This window comes from Conger conger, chromosome 2 (assembly GCF_963514075.1).
Source record: "Conger conger chromosome 2, fConCon1.1, whole genome shotgun sequence".
Taxonomy (NCBI): Eukaryota; Metazoa; Chordata; class Actinopteri; order Anguilliformes; family Congridae; genus Conger; species Conger conger.
In genome coordinates this window covers 41,703,429-41,726,747 of record NC_083761.1, presented here as the reverse complement: position 1 = coordinate 41,726,747, position 23,319 = coordinate 41,703,429, and the positions used below count along the sequence as shown (strand labels likewise).

The 23,319-nt window shown below is 41.5% G+C and overlaps 1 protein-coding gene across 1 annotated transcript in view; it reads left to right on the top strand.

Moving 5' to 3' along the window:
• The window catches only part of LOC133121906 (next to BRCA1 gene 1 protein-like), a 46,768-nt gene that overhangs the window by 13,567 nt on the left and 9,882 nt on the right, over window positions 1-23,319 (top strand). Inside the window, exons 3-18 of the mRNA XM_061231461.1 lie at window positions 6,074-6,092; window positions 6,336-6,358; window positions 6,771-6,956; window positions 8,540-8,614; window positions 9,161-9,360; window positions 9,855-9,977; window positions 11,456-11,656; window positions 13,758-13,917; window positions 14,984-15,235; window positions 16,316-16,420; window positions 16,931-17,006; window positions 17,267-17,377; window positions 19,525-19,695; window positions 20,176-20,343; window positions 20,569-21,010; window positions 21,262-21,344. Coding sequence (XP_061087445.1) covers window positions 6,074-6,092; window positions 6,336-6,358; window positions 6,771-6,956; window positions 8,540-8,614; window positions 9,161-9,360; window positions 9,855-9,977; window positions 11,456-11,656; window positions 13,758-13,917; window positions 14,984-15,235; window positions 16,316-16,420; window positions 16,931-17,006; window positions 17,267-17,377; window positions 19,525-19,695; window positions 20,176-20,343; window positions 20,569-21,010; window positions 21,262-21,344 — 2,395 coding nt within the window. The remainder of the gene's footprint in view (window positions 1-6,073; window positions 6,093-6,335; window positions 6,359-6,770; window positions 6,957-8,539; window positions 8,615-9,160; window positions 9,361-9,854; window positions 9,978-11,455; window positions 11,657-13,757; window positions 13,918-14,983; window positions 15,236-16,315; window positions 16,421-16,930; window positions 17,007-17,266; window positions 17,378-19,524; window positions 19,696-20,175; window positions 20,344-20,568; window positions 21,011-21,261; window positions 21,345-23,319) is intronic.

Here is a 23,319-nt window from a genome sequence, read left to right as displayed (position 1 = left end):
TTGTCGTCACCTTGTCCTCTCGGAGTACTGCGTGGTGAGGTAAGTAGTATTTCACGTTGTCTGCACCTTTGTTGTCCTTTGGCACGTCCTCTGCTATATCCTGCTGTAAGTAGTCCTCCACTACTTCATTGTATCTGCTGTACAATGTAACATCTTTCCTCAGTCTTCTCTTCAGACCTTCAAACCTTTTCTTGGCAATTCTGTAGTTGTCTTTGAGTCCTGCTCCTTCTGGTTTCCATGGCAACTCCACATGGTATCGCCCATCTTTGAAGGTTGTTGTTCTCTCGAACATCTGTAGAGCCTCTTCTTCTGCTGGGTTCTGTTCTTTCTCACTTGTGATACCCAGAGACTCAATTTCCCAGAATGCATTCAGTTGTTTGGAGACAAGTGTGTCTTCATCAAGTGGCATGAACATGCATGTTGCCTCGGCGACACTAGACATGGACACTGGTCCCTGAACAGACCATCCAAAGGTGCTCTCCAAAGCAACCAAAGTCTCTGTCAGTCTCTCCACTCTGCCTGATACTATTTTCCAGTAGTAGTCTGCTCCTATCAGGACAGAGAGCTCCTCAGGATCATCATCATTTCCTGGGAAGTCTGCTAGCTGCAGTCCCTTTCTCTTGAGCTCATGTTGAATGTGGTCACCAGGAACCTTCATCACCGCTGAGCACACCTGCGGGGTTTCGATAGCCTCTATTTCAATTCTCTGCTGGGGGCCCCAGACATTCTCCAAGATGAGTTTCACTGTGTTGCGTCGTGACACTGTAGGGACAGAGGAACCAAACGTGTGAAGGGTAAGTGCCTCTTGACTGATTAATGGTAACTTCAGGGTCTTCACAAGGTTTTCATGGATCAAGCTCCTCTGACTGCCTCCATCTAGTAAGCAGCGAGCTATCTTCCTGCCCGATGGGCCTTTCACCCATGCTTTAGCAGTTTGTAGCAGCACAGTGTTCTGTCCATCTGGTTTCATCTTCGCTGAGTATGGAATGACTGAGGAAACAACAGCATCTTCAGAAACAGTGTGAGGCTGCTCCTCACTTCTCTTGCCGGTGCACACAGCAATGTGATGTCTCCTTCCACATGTTGCACATGACACATCCTTCACTTTACAGAACCTTGCAATATGTTTCCGTCCTAAACACACAAAGCATCTCCCCATTTTCATTAGTTTGTCTTTGCATTCAGCAACGTTGTGGTCTGGGCAATGTTCTGGTTTATGGTCTGTACTGTCACAGAATAAACATATTTTTGTTTTCACTTCATTGAATGAGCATGACTGCTTCCATGGCTTGCTCTCAGCCTTCTGTTGGTTAGGTGATTTTGTCATCTACAGTGCTCTTTCCCTGCTCTGAACCTCTTCCTGTAGGAATCCAATTATCTCAGAAACCTTCCACTCATCATCTACTCCCCTCTGACGACTATATTCAAGAGCAATGTCATCTGGAATCATCTGTAGTAAGATTGGGCATAGTAGGCTTCCATAGGTTTCTGACACTACACCCAGTGACTCCAAGCTCCTAATCTGAATCTCACATTCATCATATAGTTGCCTCAATGCATTCACATCAGAGGATCTCTTCACAGGAGTTCAGTAGCTTTGACATGTGAGCACTGATCACTAGATCTTTCCTTCCAAATCTACTTTGTAGTAAAGTGATTGCACTTCCATAATTGTGATCTGTTATCATCAGTCCTGCTACTGCCTTTGCAGCTGGTCCGGTAAGATAGGTTTTCAGGTAAGTGAACTTCTCTCGGTTGCACAGGGCATCATTCTTGTGAATAGCTGTCTCATACTGGCTCCAAAATTCCTGCCACATACTGACATCTCCATTATATTTGTCAATAGTCAACCTTGGTAGCTTTACTGAATGTCTCTGTGCTGATGAGACAGCTGAGTTAGCATCACTCACCCTCCGCGGCGATGGCTCTTTGTTCTTTATCATGCGCTGTACACGGCTCCTCATCATGATGATGCGCTCCATGTATTCCTCCGCGATTTCAATCTCGCTTTCCAAGTCATCCAACGTAGTCAGCCGTTCTATTCCACGATCGAGTTCACACAAACTGTCCTCCTTAGCGCGTAGCATTTCCAATAATGCGCTCAAGTTATCGATATCCGGACTTGTATTGCCCATTTCCAAGTCAATCTGATTCAGAGCTCGTGTAGTAGCACCTCTGATGGTACTCCGCTTTCGTCTCATTCTTACCACTTCAATACGACTTTCATCTTCAACCATTCTAGCAGCCGCAGCTGCGTCTTCATTCTGATCCAACAGGCTCATAATCCCGGGTTTCGGCACCAAAAAATGTAGAATAACTACCTTCAAATAATGGCAGGACGACGGATATGAAATGAAACGTCTTTATCTCAAATTTCAGGAGATAAACATTACAAAAAGAATGAACAATGGACTAGGCTAGTCACTTGAGCTTCACTTAACATGTGTTATCAACTCTCAAAAACAAACTGTTTTCTTCCTGTTTACGCCGCAAGGCATTATGGGTCTTTTCGGGTAACCCTTGATTAACCGATACAAACACATGCATGTCGATTATCAATAAATCAATCAATGAAAATTGAATGTATCTTTTCGGCTTGTTCTTTTTAACTGTAAATAATAATAATTCAAACATCTAGCAATTAACTTTAACTTTGTAACCCATTAAGTTACAACACTTGTAATATTTAATGCATTTGATAATTTACTGAGTTGCAATAAATGCATATTAGGCTATTGCTTGTTTTTTGTATATGTCTTATGTTTATCTTATCTGATCTATATTTATTTGAGATCAGAAATGTAATTTTGTTGTGATAGTTTTGATGTAGATTTGTTGTGTAGATTGGTCCTATACAACATACGGAGAATCCGCCCCTTTCTCACCCCCTACTCGACCCAGCTCCTGGTCCAAGCGATGGTTCTGTCCCGCCTGGACTACTGCAATTCCCTCTTGGCTGGCCTCCCAGCGTCCGCCATCAGACCCCTCCAACTCATCCAGAATGCAGCAGCTCGCCTGGTCTTCAACCTTCCCAAATACTCACATGTCACCCCCCTGCTTACTTCCCTCCACTGGCTGCCTGTCATGGCTCGCATCAAATTCAAAACATTGGTGCTAGCCTTCCAAGCAGTTAAAGGGTCTTCCCCAGCTTATCTGCAAAAAATCATCAGACCCTACACCCCTGCCAGACCTCTTCGTTCAGCCTCCACAGGCCGCTTGGCACCTCCCCCTCTCAGAACCTCCACCTCACGCTCACGACTACTGTCTGTTCTGGCTCCACGGTGGTGGAACGAACTCCCCGTTGAGGTCAGAACTATAGAATCTCTCCCCACCTTCAAGCGCAAGCTGAAGACACACCTCTTCAAACAGCACCTCTCCCCATCCCTCCCTACCTCCCTGTGAACCTTAATTGTTGTCTCTGTGACTTGCTTTGTGTATCGGTATTTTAGTTGGCTAGGTAAGCAGTGTTTGGATAGTTAACTTTGGTGACTTTTGCTCTGTTTGTTTGTTTGTTCAAAAAAAAAAAAAAAATGGCCCATGTCCTTATCTTTGTTGTACAGGTAGCAGTTGAAATTGTACTTACCTCTAGGGTCTTTCAGCGAACTTATCCCTGGGTATGGGTATGCACTTTGTTGTACGTCGCTCTGGATAAGAGCGTCTGCCAAATGCCAATAATGTAAATGTAATGGTGCGCAACGTAGGCTATACCTTTTTTCTGTGTTTTTCAGTGTTCTCCTAATATTCGTTCTTGGAGAAAGTAGCCTATATGTTGTCAAAACATAAAATTAGTGGTTGGAAAGATGCTATATCTAGGCAAGCACATATTACATACTGTGTCTTCGCTTGACTATGTACGATACTTTTCTTTAAAAACTGTAATTTTAACACCCGCATACGATAATTTAAAATTTCTCATCTGACAATGCTGGTTATGTTTCTCTCCTCAAAGGAACTGCATTTTGGCTGTCGCAGGTTATCGTCTGGTTGACACCCATAAATGTTCCACTCAGGAAAGTGTAACAGGTTTAGGTGGGCTAATTTGCATGTAAGCACGGTGAAGTGCCACAAAGGCCTGGAGCAGGTTACCATAACAACGCTCCCCGTTGACGTAATTCTCACATTCAAAAGAACATCATTGCCCTTGGCTATGACAACAGGCAAATCTCAAACTTGTTACATTGGTGCCGCGACCTGGATTGGTTGGTCGTAAAGAAAAAAATGGTGGCTGTGGAGTTTCAAATGGAGGGGGAGTCAAAGCGGGGTGAATGTAACAGGGTTAGCTTGACTAGTTAGACTCAGGCAAATCTCTAACTCGTTACACAAGAAACACTCTTTCTGTATTTCACTAATATTTCCTATACAAAATTAAAACCACAGCGATGACAACAGAAATTCACTTCTCGAACGCAAAGATCATCAACATGATTGCACACCGTAATTATTTGTATTTAGCTTACATTAGGTGACTGCATAAAGGAAGGAAATCCTAGCAAAGGAACTGTCCACGATTGTATGCTTTTATTACATGGGGAAGCGAGGATTTCGCAAAGTCCTGAATCTAGCCGATTTAACAGTCAACACCCTTGTTTAAATGTCCAGCACTCTGAATACCGAACACAAGTGTGCCAACAGTTAAAACACCTATCTTAACCCAAATATAAAATATATTTATTTGATTTCATTTGGTAATTATTATAAAATATATAAATTATCAATTAAATCACCAAATTCAGTCATAGGCAGAGCAACCTGTTGGATCAACCTTTATCAAAATGCACAACTTGCAACCAGATGAAAATTAAAAGATTTATTTAGTTACAAAAATTATTCACATCTAATCTAAAGACGTGGTTCATCTACCTTAAACATCTAACAGTCGCAATGGAAATGGATGCATGAAAATGCCAAACCCCATCTTGCTTCCTCCCAAAATGCTTAAGACCTGAAGACCTCCACCATTCCAAAGAGGCCAGAATGCCAGACCAAGGTGCAGAACTCAGATGTTAACTTCCAATTCTAACTAAAAAGTAAAAAGTTAGGTTTGCTGTAAAGCTTGGGATCTTATAGCAGGATGTCAGCATGAGTTCTGCTAGGCTACCACCATTGAGACGCTCACACACACATACATACACACACATAGGTAGGGAAGTAAGCAGTCATCTATTCGGGAATATAAAAAGTTGTTTGTTATTTGTTGTTTTTTTCATTTTATACTCCTTTTATATTTACTTATAGTTTTGCTTTTACGGCAATTTTTAGGCTCATTTATTCTAATGTCTGATGTAAAGCACTTTCAATTACATTCTGTATGAAATGTGCTATACAAATAAACTTGCCTTGCCTTGCTTGGATGGTTTTGATAATTAAGGACAACTGGTTGTTAAAACTGTTTTTTTTATCTCCTTGCTTCAGCAGGAGAAATTCTGTCAAACATGGTATCTTCACATACACTCAGTGAGCACTTTATTAGGTATTTATTAGACTTATTTTTTAGACTTCTACTGCTGTATCTACTTAAAGTTATGATGAGTTGTGTGTTCAGAGATGCTCTCTGCATACCACTGTTGTAATGTGTGGTTAGTTGTGTTACTGTCACCTTCCTGTCAGCTTTGACTCGTCTGACCATTCTCCTCTGACGTCTCTCATTAACAAGGCATTCTTGTCTGCAGAACTGTTGCTCACTGGATTTTTTGTTTTCTTGTTTTTTTTTGCACTATTCTTTGTGAACTCTAGAGACTAGTGTGCATGAATATCAGCAGTTTCTGAGATACTCAAACCACCCTGTCTGCCACCAACAATCATGCCACAGTCAAAGTCACTTGGATCACATTTTTTCCCCATTCTGATGGTTGATGTGAACATTATCTGAATCTCCTGACCCGTATCTACGTGATTGTATGCATTGCACTGCTGCCACACAATTGGCTGATTAGATAATCGCATGAATAAGTAGGTGTAATAAAGTAAAATGTTCCTAACAAAGTGCTTGGTGAGTGAATATCCCTACTCCCTTTTCCTGTAAATGGCTGTAATAATTGTAATAACTGTAATAATTTCTGTCTTTACATTTCAGGTGTCCATCAACAGCCAAGGTAAATTATCAGAATTATTCATTGAGAAACATCAACATTCCTCAGCAACAATCTCATAATAATAATCATAATAATAATAGTAATAATAATAATAATAATAATAATAATAATAATAATAATAATAATAATAATGTCATAACATTAATTCTCATTTTATGTTCAGAGTTGTTTATATATTTTTAAAGAAATTAATATCCAGACAAAGTTTAAGGGTCACAACAACTTTTTTTGTATTCATTGCAGAGGAATACCAAGAAGCTTTAAAGGTACAACAGAACTTTACCTTTGTTTCATCCACCTAAGCATCTATTTGATAAAGAATGGGCTGCATTATATGTTGCTATGTGTATGAATGGCATAATCACCGACTAAATGGTCAGGCATTTTCTGATTGTGTTTTGATAAGTGAGAATTATATGTTATGAAGTAAAAGACTTCCATAGAATTCACAGATTTTTACCTTGCCTCACCACTGGTAAGAAATATGACTGAAAGGGAAACCAGGTAGCAATGCATTGCATTACAGTACAGAAATGCCTTGTAACTTTATACCTTCATTTTTTAGTATTAATATCTCTTCTCATGTGACTGTAGATCTGTAGACTATAGATAAATGTTTTAGAATTGAAGTGGTTAGACTAAGTAACTGACAGCCCTTGCCCATGCGACTTCTTCCAGAGTGCAGTGAAGCAGGGAAACCAGCTGCAGATGAATGTTTACAAGGTGAAAGGCTTGCAGGGTAGAGGAGCAGCAAAGAGGGAGGCCAAAGAAGTGAAAAATGGAATCGGGCTGCTCGCGCACTTCCCCTCAATGGTGAAGACCGTAGACCAGGAAACGCAGGTGACCACCCCCGAGCTGGATGAGGTAAGAACTCAAAACTAGGGGCCAGACACATTTGGCACTGTAAAGAACCTAAGTTGAGTTAAGTTGACATTAAATATGCTGTCTAATGTTGACATGACTGTCAAACTTCAAACCGTATAAAAGCTTTCAAATATGCAGGTAGTTGATCCGCATAAATTGCACAAGCTTATGTTTATAACATGATATTATTACAGTGGGCTCCAGAATTAATAGAAATGAAGAAAAAAGGCTGCATATAATAAACAATGCAGATAATAGTTACGTTCATGTGGGAAAACTACACACTTCTATTTCATTTACTCTCATGTTTCAATGTTTTTTATTCACCCTCTCTGTCCCAAGAGTGCCATATGGAACTCAAGCGTAAATGCCATAAAATCCCAAGAGCCGCTCATGACCTTTAACCAATCAAAATGACTGCTTGTTTTGAGCCCCTAAACCATACTAAATTGTCTGAACCTTCTCAGCCAAAACGCCTTGGAATTTGGGTGGAGCCGCTTGGGACTAAAAGGGTTAAGTAATCAATTTATTTTCTGAAGGTGTGGCGCCTCCATACCAACAAACTCTTTGGAAGGGTGGCACAAACACAGCCCTTACTGAGCACAATGGTCAGATGAGCCCAAAGTAGAATGTTTTTGGTTATACATACCATCCACAAGTTTAGCGGAGGTGGGTCATTGATGTTTTGAAGATGTTTTGCTGCCAGTGGTCCTCTATTTATGATCAACAGCACAATGAATTCAACAAAGTACAGGAAAATCTGGTTGTCTCAGGTTGGAAGCTGTGATTTGGTCATAGGTAGACTGTCCAGCCGGACAATGACTCCAGACATCAATCAAAACAGTGAAAACAACATCCTTGTTCTGCAATGGCCATCTCAGCCTCCAGACTTAAATGCCATGAGAACTCTGTGCTCTGAATGGAAGTGGGGGGTCCATAAGCACAAACCAAAGGATATAAATCGTTCTGAAAGATTCTGCATGGAGGTGTAGTGGGACTTGACTGAGGAATCAAGATGGAAGGATGTATGGAAAACACATATATTCAGTGAACACTTTATTAGGTATTTATTAGGTTTATTTTTTAGACTTATTGGTCTTCTGCTGCTGTAGCCTTAGAGGTTTGACACGTTGTGTGTTCAGACGTGCTTTTCTGCATAACACTGTTTATTCTCTGCAAACACGAGAATGCTGTGTGTGAAAATCCATCAGCAGTTTCTGAGATAATCAAATTACCCTGCCTGGCACCAACAATCATTCCACAGTCAAAGTCACTTAGATCACATTTCTTCCCCATTCTGACATTTGGTCTGAAAAACAACTGAACCACTTGACCACGTCTGCATGCTTTTATGCATTTAGTTGCTGCTACATGATAGGCTGATTAATTGCATTAACAAGCTCGTGTACGAATAAAGTGGTCAATAATTCTGGAGCACACTGTATGTGTAGATGAAGGAGCCTATTTGTCCAAATGGAATACTTTAAAGCATTCATAATTGCTTGGTGTTTCCAAAACAGAGGCTGATAAGATCATGTTCTGTCAGTGTTTCCTAACAGATGCTGTTTCTCTTTGTTTTGTAGGTGATTATGAAAAAGGTCAAGGAAACCAAGGAGCAAGACATGACCCCAGTGTGGTTCACCTCTTACATGGAGCAGGTAATGGTTTCAACTGCAGCTTTTAGTGTCTATGCTAACCTGCTCTTCTTGCTAATGGTGCCATATTGAAATACTATTGTATCAGCAGATATGTACTCGCCTGTATGTAGGGGTGCAGGTGAGATTGCGGACGTGGAGGGTTATCCACTTTCATTTTATTTTTATTTTCTTGCCTGAGTTTGGTACCCTCCCAGACTGTGTAATATGTTGCTCTCATTTCTCTCAGTTTAATTTTTCCACTCCACTTTGTGTGAAGAGTAGGCACTAAGCACCCCTATAAAACCACTTTCTGCCCTGCCTCTCTTCACTCACTGCAAGTGATAGAGCATCCCTACAACAGTGGTCAGAATTGTATTTTGTAAATGGTATTAAAAATTAAATTTGTCTCCATCAATATGAGTGCTTTGAAATATCAGAGACCTCAGAAAATGAGACTGGAAAATAATGAAAAGGGTTTGACATTTAGCATTATGTTAACCCCTTCATTGTGCTCCTTTTTAACTTGACGCTGAAAATGAACCTGGTCTAATGGGATCCCTTTCACAGTTCAAAGACCAAGTTGTGAAGGAGACTGTGGAGAAGCTTTGCCGTGAGTTCTCTGGAGAGTGCTGTTTCCACGCGTCTCCTCCCGTTGTTGCCCAGACCCAGGCAGCCGAGGTCAGCTCATCCTCGATTTGTCCCACTGCCCCTGTCCCCGTCTGCAGCAGCTGTCTGGGCCAGGCTTCTGGGGGAGGTTATCGGTGCAGGTAAATCTCCAGCTTTCACTAAATAAATAGTAGGAGAATACATGCAAATAAATCCGTGTTCAGAAAGTAAAATCCTTTTGTTCCAATCACCTGGACATGCGAATAAGCTAATTGGTACAATTCTTCAGCTAGGACGTTGAACTAATTGGTGAAATCAGCTGACTGAGTTCAGGGGTGGAACAAATGCATTGAGAGGCTGTGTTCGAAACTGCATACTTATCATACTAATCTTATTAAATTTAAATGAATATGTAGTATGAGTTGCATGCTAGTATGCGGTTTGAACACAGCCCAGGACTTCTACTTTCCTATCCCTGGAATTTCCAACTCGGCGGCGATACAAGTTTGAAAACGAATGATCCCCACATGGAGTGGCTACTCCGGGTTTTGCTTTTATTTCTGGGCAGTAGCAGTTAAGAAGGCACTGCATTGGTTTCTGAGTTCAGCCTGCTGTGTGACGTCCCCTCACTGCTCGGTCTGCCTTCTCCCAACAGTGTGTGTCCATCCTGCACCCTGTGTGAGCTGTGCAGCTTCAGCCACGACCCAAGTCACAACCTGATCCGGGCCAGGACGCCCCTCTCCATCCCTGAGTATGGAGTCTCTGGTGAACACTACAGGTAGGGACCGTCCTCTCCGTCTGTATAGAAACTGCCATCTCTTTTTATCCTCCTAAGACAGAGGTGCACAACCCCGGTCCTGTAGGGCCGGTCTGCATGCAGGTTTTCATTCCAACCAATTACCGTAGTTTGTTTTCTGACGATTCTAGAAACTTTGCTGGTTCACTCCTTTACTGGAGCACAGTAACACCTTTAGGATACACTTGAGGTCTGTGTCTGTATCTGGTGCTCATACAGATGTAAGATCAAGATATGAATTCGCTAATTAAATAATTAAGAGCAGAAAATCCCGAAATGGATTGGCCCTAGCTGTGCACCCCTGTCCTAAGATCTGGCATCTTCTGGTAGAGTCTTTGGGCTTTGAACCATCTATACTGTACAATGCTTTTTGTTCAAGGGTTATTCAATAAAAATAAAATTAATATATTTTCAAATTTGATTGATGTTTGTTGTCTCATTCAAAAATCCTTTTAAATATATTTTATTAAAGGAAGGGGAATGTGTTTATGGAACAGAAAATATGACTATTTTCTTTGTCAAATTTAAATTCATATGTCATCATTAAGTACACCTGTTCAAAGTATGTACAAATGCTCAATTTTAAATAAGCATGTCTGTCTTTTTTGTCTGGGTTTGGGTTTTGTGATGAATTAAGTTTTATATTTTGTAGCCCTATTTTGTATAGCACTCTTGATTTGGAATACTGGACATCATTACACACACCCTCAGGATTGCTTAACCCCTTAAGTATCACCCATTTTCACAAGCTCAAAAATGACATACTCAAAATAAAATGGTTGCTATTCTTGAACCCTTTTGACTACAGCCATAATCCTGGTGTCTCCTGAAAGGTAACCATTTACCTTTGAAAAGATTAGAAATGATTTTCTGTTTTTGAGTGGATACAGATTATTGTGGGGTGCCTGGTATGGTTAGAAACACAATGGAGCCACAGCCAAAACACTGGACCCCTTTTTGATGACAATATCACCAAGAATGAGAATTCTGCATTGTTTTTTCAAAGCTTATGTCTCGGCAGTTTTCCCCAAAAAGGACATTTGGAGACTCCAAAAGGACACATGGAAACTAAATTATATTATAGGTCTTATGATTTCTGGGTCTTATGCTTACTAAAGTATGTTTATCCTGGAAAAAAGTGTTTGCACTCCCCCCTGCCTGTGACCCTCCCCCTACCTCATTTTCTCAGGCAGCAACAGGTTGATAAGATTAAAAAAAAGTACAATAATCACAATAATAACATCTTCATTGACCTCCATTGATTTAAGCTTTTGTCAAATACCCAACCCTGATGCCTGTATTTTCTTCATTTTTTCTTCTTTTTTATTTTTTTATTTATTTTATTTTTTATTTAACCTCAGCACCATTGAGGGTCCAACCCTCAATGTGTCACCCTGAGAATGTTAAATAAAGATTTCCTCATATGACTGTGTTTCACACCTTGGAGTCTCTTCTGTCAGGTTCCACAGGAGGGGAGACAGAGGCTTCCGGGAGGCGGAGAAGCAGCGTTTGAAGGCAGAGAAGAGGCAGCTGAAGGCAGAAGTGAAGGAGATCAAGAAGCAGCTCAGGATGGAGAGGAGCCTGCAGAGGAATGCACCCAAGGACGGGAGTGCACACCGTGGCCTACTGCAGCCCCGCGGCACCCAGGCCAACAGACCAGAGTAAGAGCACCACACATGGACATGGTCCTGGCTGGAGTATGCCCAGTCCTGGGAAAAGTGTTATTGAGTAACTTAACTCCATTTACTCTTCTTGGCCTATAAGCCAAATTTAACATACTTTATTATATGAAGTTCAGCTCAGGAATATAATATGTGATGGAACAGCACTGCTGTGATGGTGTTAAATATACAGTCCCCAAATTTCAGCTTTTATTTCCTGTTATTTTAATCAAAATTAATTAAACAACTTGGAACAAATCACCTTTTGTATCAGATCACCCATTTTTAGGTGAGCAAAAGTATTGGAACATGTGACGGTGTTTCTTGTTGCCCCGATGTGTCCTGTTAGATAGATTGGTTAAACAATAAATAGTTCTGAACGTCTACTCTTGGGTTTAGTCTTGGCTTTAGCTTGTGAAAACTGCATCTGTGTTAGAAAAGATAAACCAACAAGACCAGAGAGCTGTCTTTGGGAGAAAAACAAGCCATTTTCAAACTTTGAAAATAGGGGAAATCACAGCCATTGCACAAGCATTGGGGATTAACAACTTGGAATATCCTGTAAAAGAAAGAAACCGCTGGTGTACTGGGCAACAGGCCTCGAACAGGTTGACCATGGGAAAACAACAGCAGAAACATTGTGAAAGCTGTGAAGAAAAACCTCCAAAGCAGTCAGTGACATCACAAATAATCTCCACAGGGCAGGGGTGAAGGTATCTCAATCAACTGTTAGAAGAAGACTTGGAGAGCAGCAATATAGAGGCTATACCACGAGATGTAAACCACTCATCAGTAGTAGGACTCAGAAAGCATGATTACAATAGTTGAGTCACAATAGTACTGGAACAAAGTTTTATGAACTGAGACAAAGATTACCCTCTATCAAAATGATGGAAATGCCAAAGTGTGGAGAAAGAATGGATCTGCTCATGATCCAAAACATACAAGCTCATCTGTGAAGCACGGTGGAGGAGGTGTCATGGCTTGGGCTTGCATGGCTGCTTCTGGAGTGGGCTCACTACTCTTTATTGATGATATAATTCATGATATTAACACCAGGATGAATTCAGAAGTCTACAAAGACATTCTGTCTGCCAACTTATGGAGAAATGCAACCAAACTAATTCGGAGGAACTTCATCATGCAGCAAGACAATGACCCAAAACACAGTGCCAACACAACAAATGACTTCATTAGTGAGAAAATGTAGACTGTAGGTTTTAGACTGGCCAAGTCAATCACCAGACCTTAACCCAATTGAGCATACATTTCACCTCCTGAAGGTCGGAGAATTAAGGGAAAAACCCTCCCAAGACAAACAACAACTGCAAGAGGCTTCAGTAAAAGCTTGGAAAAGCATCAAAAAGAAGATGTGACAGTTTGGAGATGTCAATGGGTCACAGGCTTGGTGCAATTATTGCAAGCAGGGGATATGCTACTAAATGCAATATGTAATTTTGGACTTCTAATGGTCAAGAGAGGGATTACAGTGACAAACATCCTCAAACCACAACACTGTTTTTCCCTCCCCCTCTCTGTGAACGCGTTGACATTGAACCCATCCCCTCCACGCCATTGGCTGTGGCAATTAGAACCAATTTTCAACCAATGAGCTTGAATTATTGTACAGCTATGCAATGTCGGTCCGTCAACTGTATTTTTGAAACCCACATTTAAGGACTATAAACACCAGTAGAGCGTGAGTCAACATGTAAGTGAGCCTTTTTCAATGATGGGAGGGGTTTTACAATGGTCTTGTAACAATGTTTGAACACAAAAATCTTACCTATTGTACCTTTAAGTGTTATTTACTTTCATTTACTTAAATACTCTCTGTTCCTATACTTTTGCTCACCTAAAAATTGGGTGGTCTGATACCAAAGGTATGTTCAAAGTGTTTAACACATCTAGGTGTAAATACCATGAAATGAAAGCTCAAATTCTGAACTCTTGTCTCATTCATCTTTTTATTGCAACCCCAAATGTATTCAGTGTGTTGCAAAAACAAAGGAATTGGCCTTGCTGTTCCAATATTTTGGAGGGGACTGTAGAATGGCAGGTAGCTAGGCTAATTTACAAGTTACCTGTGTCGTTCACCCAGGGGTCCCAAGGTCTGCTGCCCTTCTATGGTTCCTACAATGACCGCCCTGTTCCTGGGCGAGAATCTGCCTGACGGGACCCGTCTGGAGCCTGGCATGAAGTTCATCAAGTGTTGGAGGATGAGGAACACAGGTTCTGTCTGCTGGACCACGGAAACGAAGGTACCGAACCTCAATTACTTTTCTGTGCTTGACTGATCTTGCTGGGTGCAATTCAGCCAACCAAGAAGACCAGAAGGAGGGGTCTGCACTTTTTGGCGGCATAGGTTACAATGCACCAGACAAGCTCAGTGAAGCATATAAAAGTCGTACAGTACTGTGCAGAAGTCTTAGGCACCTGCATAACATTCTGTACAGATAAGATTCTTTCAAAAATAATTAAATGAAAGGTAATTGAGCACTAAATAAACTGAATCAAATCAATAGTTTTTGTGACCACCCTTCGGTGTTAAAACTGCATCACTTCTCTGAGATAGCCAACGCTGTCCTGCAGTTCTATAAGACAATCAGCAGGGAGGTTGTTCCAAGCATGTTGGAGAACTTGCCACAGTTCTTCTGCAGACTTTGGTTGGGTCCTTGCTTCTGATCTGACAGCCTTGATCAAGTTTTTATGGAAAAAGTAGTCAATTTCTTACAGTAATATGTTACTTTTTTTAATTTAAATACAAACAATATATATATATAATAAAGTCTACAGTGCTCAAGACTTCTGCACAGTACTGTATAATTTAAATAATTTGTTATTTTGCGGATGCTTTTATCCAAAGCGACTTACAGTTGATTAGACTAAGCAGGAGACAGTCTCCCCTGCAGCAATCTGCAGATCTTATCAAGCCAAGTCTGGTTGAGTCCAGTTGCTGGCTCCTGAGTCCAGCATATAGGCTGAAACAAAAATGCATTATATCCTAATTCATGTACATTCATGTACATTCTTGCTGAATGAAGTAACTTCTCCTGTGACTCCACAGTGAACCGAGCAGCTTTGTGTGTACGTTTGTGCACCTGTCTGTGTGTACATCTGTGCATTTGTGTACATGTGTGTATGCTTGCGTTTGTCCATGTGTGTGTGTACATGTGTGCGCCTGTCGGTGTGTACATATGTGCATTTGCATACGTGTGTGTACGTGCTTGTGTGTATGCTCGCGTTTATCCGTGTGTGTGTGTGGTGTGTGTGTATGTGTGTGTGCCTGCTTAAATGTATGCATTTGTGTGGTGTTTGTCCCCGCAGCTGAAGTTCATGTGGGGAAGCCTGGCCCTGGCTTCCAGTGAGAAGCAGAAGGAGGTGGCTGTGCCTTTCCTGCAGCCAGGCCAGGAGGGTGTGTTGAGTGTGGCTTTCATGGCACCTGTGCTGGAGGGCACATACTCCTCACACTGGCGCCTGGCACACCGAGGGGAGCAGTTTGGCCCCAGGGTGTGGTGCAGCATCATGGTGGACCCTGCTGCAGATGGAGGGCCTCCCCCTCCCCCCAATACACTGCAGGTAAACTCCCACCACCCCACCCCTGCCCTTGTCCTTTCTAATTCCATCTATTCCATAGCCACTAATTAAAGACCCTGTCTAATCAAAATATAGATATTTCCTAACAGTTATACAGTACTAAATAGAAAATTATTATTTAATTTGTTTAATGGAAAAAGTTCCCACACCCATATCATGTAAATAATGAATTGCCTCCTTAGTTACTCAGTTAACCAATGAACTACATTTTATCGATAATTAGATTCAGGTGATTTAACACAGCCAGGCTTGATTGCAGCCAGCCCTGTTGAATCTAAACCTCACTCATATTGAGAGTGACGCAGTCGTCTTTCTGTAAGCACACATGTCACAATCAAAGAAAATTCCGGAAGAGATGAGAAATTTTTTTTTTGAAATACATCAGTCTGGAAAGGGTTACAAAGCCACTTCTAAGGCCCTGGGACTCCACCGAACCACAGTAAGTGATCACTAGAAAAAGCATTTATCATCAGAAAAAGACGAATCCGGTCCTCTGTCCCCAAGCTGAAGCGTAATTGGGTGAAGCAGCTAGACAATGGGCCTCATCCATGAAACGTGTACGATCAATTTGATTGGTAATTGTGCTTGCTTTACGCTTAAAAGTGCTTGTAACGGTTCTACAAACATTTCGGCATTCATAGATTTTTGAATCAGATTTTCTTATTTGGTAAGATCAAAGTCTATGCATTTGGCATACACAGAAGATGGTTTAGTGCTTTATTATACATGCAATGCCATTTCAAGGAATTACAGATGTCATGTTGACAACAAATATTTATCAGTACAATTATTCTATTGATATACTAATATATTCCTATTAGACATGTTATTGATTTTAACAAAATTCACTCTCCTTTGATTTCAATTTCAGTTTAGCTTTATTTAATTTATATAACATTTTTATACAAAAAATGCACACATGCTATTCTGGTGTACTAAATACGGATGCATCCTCAGAGGAAAGAACTATTTCCCTGTTTATGAATGTGGGAGTGTGTTTAGATTGAGAAGCCGGCCGGCGATTGTGACCCGGGCATTGCGTATCCTCCTCTGTCTCTGCAGGAGAAGGAGGGCACATGCTGCCCAGGCTCCGGGGTCTGTGCGCCGGGGCCCACAGTCCACCAGCGGGAGCTTTTCATTCCTTCCGTGGACCTGCTCACGGCTCAGGTACGAGCCAACCATAGACTGTAGAAAAATATGGACCTAGAGGCTGTTACGTCACCCGTTGATGATCCGTGGGCTTGTGAGAAGCGTTTTAAACGCTACCATTTAGAGCCAGAGACTACACACGAGGGAAGCCAATGCAGCTCCTCCACTAAGCGTGAGAGAAAGTGATGTAATCTGTACCTGATTCGTCCACAAAGTATTGCTGTCTTGTCCTAATAACACAGAATTAGAAAATCGGCACATGGGGAAGCATTAGATGAAGAAAACACTTACTGCGACTACACTTTCTTGATGAAAAAATTACTGACTTCGTATTTTGAGCACAATTGTACCATTGACTTTACATTGAAAACGGGTCTGAATGACCTATACTGGAGCCAACCACTGTGATGCTAGTGAGCACCGTCTGTCAGCATGACAAGGAAGTGAGCTGAAAGGCCGGTTTTGGCCACTTGGTGCCAACCTCGATGTGTTGCTGCCCGGTGACGCCTTGCCTGCTCTGCTTTTCAGGATTTGCTGTCCTTCGAGCTGCTGGACATCAATATCATACAAGAGCTGGAGAGAGTTCCACACAACACCCCAGTGGGTAAGGTCCAGGTCAAAGCGTCCTATAACTATAAACGTTCCAATGAGAACTGAGGGCGTATCTCTTTCTGGCACACCATTGGTGCCATTTTAATAGAGCAATTGTTTCCAGGCAATAAAACTGCCACAGAGACTTACTCCATTTTATTTCATGGCTAAAGATCTTTCAGCATTTATAAGCAGTGAGATGGGCTGCTGATAATTGTAATGTCAGCCAATGATGGAATGTTGCTTCCTGTGTACCTCTCCCCCATCTCCCAGACATGACCCCTTGCATGTCCCCTCTGCTCCACGAGGGCCCCCTGCAGGAGAAGCCAGGTTTGGGGCTCATCAAGGACGAGGCTGAGGCCTCGGGGGTGCAGACAATTCTGGGTAAGAACAGCTCAACTGCTGTGGTTTTTCTTTATCTGTTTGGCAGGAAGGATTGACTGGTCAAGAATAAATAAGAAGTAATTTTGTTCTGGAGGGAAAGTGGTCCTGCTTTCTAGTTTACATTGTGTAATTGATAATTGATGTTAAGTTTCGGTTTTCAAAGTCTGCATTACAGCTGCTTTGAATCTGGGGTGTAATTGTCAACACTGTGCAAACTTATTCATTTATGCAAATTCTTCTTTTTGCCACAAGGTGTCACCATTTCTCAAAAGTCATACTCTCTTATTATCAAAGCATTATTCATTACATTTTCTCTGGTCTTAGCTTTTTACACACAATTGTCTTCTCAATAGGTTATTCGAAACTGGGCCCTTAGTGAAAACCTGGGTTTCCCACCTATTGTCCTAAGTCACTGACCATTTATTGACAGGAGCTTGAAAATGACTTACTTAAAATGGTTACTATTCTTGAACCCTTTTGACTGCAGGCATAATCCTGGTACCTCCTTAAAGGTAACCCTTTGGGGTTTGTCGTCCAAGAGTCAGAATTACTCTAGATATTACTAAAACAAAGGTACAGAAGCTGAAACTGTGAAAGTTGAAGCTTTTTTCTCACTGAAAAGATTTTCTGTTTTTGACTGGATACAGATTATTGTACGCGTGGCTTAGGAACGCAATGGAATCAAGTCACAACACCCCTTTAAAATTTGAGGACAATATCACCAAAAATGAGCATTCTGCATTATTTTTTCTAATCTACAGGTGCATCTCAAAAAATTTGAATATTGTGGAAGAGTTCAGAAGGTCGACATTTCTGCATTATAAATTCTTTTTTTGATTGGTCTTATGTAATATTCTCATATTTTCAGATACTGGATTTTTCAAAAAAAGCCTTGAAATATTTCACTTTATATGTAGCGAATGAAGAATATATGAAAGTTTCACTTTTTGAATAAAATTACAATAGATGCACCTGTATGTCGAGGCAGTTTTCCAAAATGGACATTTGGAGACTCTGAAAGGACACATGGTGACTAAGTTATGGGTCTTATGTCGTGTCAAATGTATTGTATTTATTATTCAAAAACAGGCTGGCTCTTCATCTATAAGCATACTGAGTGATAACAAAATATTTTGAGAATGTATTTAGATGCTCACTGATATAAAATGGGGTCACGTCACTGAAAATGCCCTCTATTGTGGAGTCAATAGTGTTTTCACTGTCTTCCTCAGAGAAGAGATTCCTTGTAACTCCTCCAATGGAAGTCCTCTATTTAGAAAATCTTTTTTTGTTGGAAAACATCAACCTTTTTTGGCATAAAATCGCAAGAACTGTTTTTGCCGAAGCGCAACAGTCTCAATGTGTGTATTGAAAATGGTACAGTTTCATTACACAGCCAAAAAAATGATGTGTTGATTTACACAAGCCTAACAAACTATACATCTTTGGAAACATAATGTCATTAGCTAAAATGCTTTTAGTACTTCAATAACATGCCCGTAGCCAGTTCTTTGAGGAGCTGAAGTTTACTGAATTACTTTTGTATACAACGGCAAAACGGACAACAATGATATTTACTCCTTTCATTAATGCAAAAAAGCCCTCACTAGCGGTTAAATCTGAATGTAGGGTAGGGAATGCTATGAAAATATTTATTTGTTAGTGATGCACATTTAAATATTACCATTATGGAACCCTCTTGCAAATTATTTCAAATGACAAAATAGTTATTGTGAATGAATAAATAAAGTTAATATTTTCCACGTCTCCAGCAGCATATGCAGAGAGGTCTGCAGGACCTTGTTCCCCCTAAAAAAATGTATTCCCTTACAATGATGGCTCTTTCCTCAACAAGTCAAAAGATGAGCTAATTTCTACCTCTGTGTGCGATTTCAGCAAGTTGTTTATAGGCATATATGTATATATGTGCATGTCATCCTGCTAACTGCAGCTTAAAGCCTGCTAAATGTTTGGGCTTAAGACACTTGCCCTGGTAAATTGCAAACTTGCTTTGTGAAATTGCCATCCCAAAATGGCAACAAATGAATCGGGTTTACCGAGTTAGCCATGTACATGAAATAGGGCTGTGGATGGTGGTGGTGACACTTTCATGGTCGTGACCGCCACGTTTCGGGTGTGCTCTGCAGGGAGCGTGCAGGCGGGACCGGCAGAGGCATCGGGAGTCCCGGCTCAGGAGGAGGGAGATGGGGACATCAGCGGGACACAGTTTGTGTGCGAGACAGTGATCCGGTCCCTGACCCTGGAGGAGGCCCCGGACCACAAGCCCCTGCGGCGACCCCGGCCTGGCGGCGATATGGGTGAGTGCTCTGGCCACACTTGTTCTGACTGTGTTCAGCACAGCTGCTATACTTCGATACATACACCATTTCATACACTTGTAATACACCAGATACACCAAAAGGCAGAAGTATCTGAGAGGTGAAGGAAACTGCTCCTCTGTTGTACCAGTTCAACAAAAGGAACTGCAAATGTCCGCCTGTAGTGTGGCTCTATATACACTGTGGCCTGTATAGCCTACAATGATACACTATGATACAGTATGTATCTTGTGACGGCACTGGTGTATAGGCGAGTGACGACAGGGTGCAGGTATCCTAGGTTGTCTATGTCTGTTAGGACTCTAAACTGCTAAGTGTGCAGTGGTGTGAGTCAAGAGGATGCAGGTTCAAATTAATACAATTTATTCAACAATGTGCATTGCAGAAATAGAATGAAAATGTGTTACAAGAATTACAAGGTATAATATGAATGGCTATACGCAAAATTTCCTTTCCCAGCTGGGTTCCCTGCAGCCCAGGAGTCCCCTCTGGAGAGAGCTGGGATAGAGCAGGGGGGGACAAGCCTGGAGCCAGTTGTGGAGAAAGGAGCCAGGATCCTAAAAGACCCACCTCAAGCGCCGGCCTTGACCCCATCCAGGGATATCCAAGAAGAGCCGGCAATTCCAGGTGCGTGGACCTCTTTTTGTTCATTTTTGTGCCGTTTTTTGTGCTTTCTGCATTGACAACTCACAGAATGTGTTCTTTATAAGTTTGGCTTTATTCAGAAATCAGTGCCCAGATTTTCAGCAGCCCAATCTGGAAGGTGTACATTAGGGACGAACACTATAGGTTTTGGGTTGTTGGAAACTTCCAGAAGAATTGGCAATTGACGTTTTGCTGTGCTTTCCTCAGAGGAGTATGGAGAGTTAGATATTGAACACATGACCATGTTCCCCGTCACCCCATCTGAGGAGGAGGACGAAGAAGAGGAAGATGGGGAGCACGACGAAGTGCGCAGCCAGGGTTCATCGGTGTCCTCCGAGGATTACATCATCATCCTGCCTGACTGCTTCGACACCAGCCGTCCCCTGGGCGAGTCTATGTACAGCTCGGCCCTGTCACAGCCCGGCAACGAGGGAGGGGTGGAGACCAACGCCGAGGCTGAACTGGAGGCAGAGCCGAAGGTTGAGTGGGAGGAACGCGGGGCGCCCACCCTCACTTTGCTGCAGTCGAGTAGCGTCAATGACATGCTCTGCGCCTCCCAGACGCTGGACACAGTCCCCCTCACCCCAGAGGTGGTACCCGTCCTCACCCCTCCATCACAGCCACCACCTGCCAATGCCCATGTTGTTAGGTAGGTCAGAACATGGCCCATTCGTACAAAATGGCCGCTTAATTGTCAACTAACTTAAGCTGATGTGTAGTGAATGGTGTGGCACAAAATGGCTGTCATGTCATCACTCAGGTGTGTGTGGTGGGGTGCTATGAAGTATCAAAGAGAATGCTTTACACAAAACCCATAAGATCCACTCCTGATGAAGTGATGATGCGTAATTTTGATGATCAGTTAACAATGTTTCCAATGGTGGCTTTGCTCTGTCCCAGGTCAGCGGCCCGCTGTGCAATGGAGCTGGCAGCAGAGGCCATGAGCATAAATGAGCCAGCTAGGTCTGAGCAGATGGTGAACGGTGAGTGAAACCTAATTTATAATCCCTTGCACAATATCTAGACAAATGCTGCTTGACAAAAAGTAAAATAAAAAAATTCACCAAAGAATTACACTGTTGTACTTTGTCACGCAATGTAACTGGACTTTTTACAAATATAAATAAATGTGTAAACAAACCCTCCCCACAGGCCTTCACCAAAGTATAAATTCCAAACACAGTGTGATACTTCTTATCATGAGAGAATTTTTGAAAGTGTTCTTAGATTTTTTTTCATTATGATTGTCAGAGCCTTACCTCCCAACTTAATGACACAACTAAAACGACTTTCTGTAAACGCTCTGTACGCTGGTTATGGAACCATCAAACATGTACGGTCGCCTCCAAAAGTATTCGAACAGCAAGGTCAATTCCTTAGTTTTTGCTATAAACTGAAGACAATTGTGTTTGTGGTCAAAAGATGTACATGAGACAGATCAGAATTTCAGCTTTTATTTCCTAGTATTTTTATCGAGATTTGTTAGAACATACCACCTTTTGTATCAGACCACCCAATTTCTAGGTGAGCAAAAGTATTGGAACATGTGACTGACAAGTGTTTCTTCTGGCCAAATATGTCCTGTTAGATTGATTGGTTAAACATTAAATAGTCTACTCTTGGTTTTAGCCTTGGGCTTTGCCTGTGAAGACTGCATTTGTGTTAGAATAGATGAACCAATATGAAGACCAGAGAGCTGTCTTTTGGAGAGAAGCAAACAAAGCTTTGAAAAAAGGGGAAATCGATCAGAGCCATTGCACAAGCAAAGGGGATAGCTTGTACAACAACTTGTAATGTCCTGAAAAAGAAAGAAACCGCTGGTATACTGAGCAACAGGCATCGAACAGGTCGACCAAGGAAAACAACAGCGGTTGATGAGAGAAACATAGTGAGAGCTGTGAAGAAAACCCCCAAAACATCCGCCTGCATCAGTTGATGCAGTTATTGCAAGGGATATACTACCAAATATTAAGTGTTTACTTTCATTTACTTAAATACTCTTTGTTAAAAATAAAATGAAATAAAATCTGCAAATCAGAATAGTTTGAATAATCCTGTGAATGTGAGCCCGTTCAGCTGTATAGTAGCGGTAGCAATATGTTTGCGTTGGTTTGCTCTTCCATTGAAAATAGAAACCTCATTGAGGAAACTAGATAGCTAATCTAGTTATAAAACAATACCAATTTGTTATCAGTAGCAACAAGCAAATTAGCTATAGTTAGCTTGAAGAATTTACAAATATCCACTTACGATAAAATATAGGCAGTAAGAACATAATTGCACAAGCGTTGTGTTTCAGGTGGATATTTATACATTCGGGAAGCTAACTAGTAATCGCTAATTTACTTGTTATAGCGAACTGGTATTGTTTTCTAACCAGATAAGCAATTGTATACAGAGTTTCAGTGATTGTTGTCTAGAGTGCAATTTGGGCAGCTACACGTTCCTTTTGTATCTTTACGTGTTCAATCATCCGTAAACCTTTATTTCTCTCAAACTGTAAGTTGCAGTTGCATCGTTTGTGGTAGACTATCATATCTTAGTTATATAGCCAGCTAGTTATGCAGCCAAATAACTTTCTTGCTCACAATATAGTTGCTCACAATATAGCTAAAGTGAAAAAACTATAAATAGTGTTGTGTAGCAAACTAAAGGTCAAAGTGAGTTCACTAGGCTGGCCAGCTAGCTCCAGCTCTTAGAGTACTATGTAGACAGCCACACCCACAGAAACCACTGAAGAGCGCGTCAGAACGAGGAAGTTACTTCAATCTTAGTCCAGCTGTATTTCATGATCATTGAGAGAAGTACAAGAATTTGTAGTTCTCTGAAACTGTTAAGTTTTCACCCATTTTAATAGCTGGGCAGACACAGAGAGAAAAAAATAGAAAAAAAGCTACACACAGGACTCCTGCAATATATTATTCTGCTGGGGATGGGAGTTTAGGGGAGACACTTCCA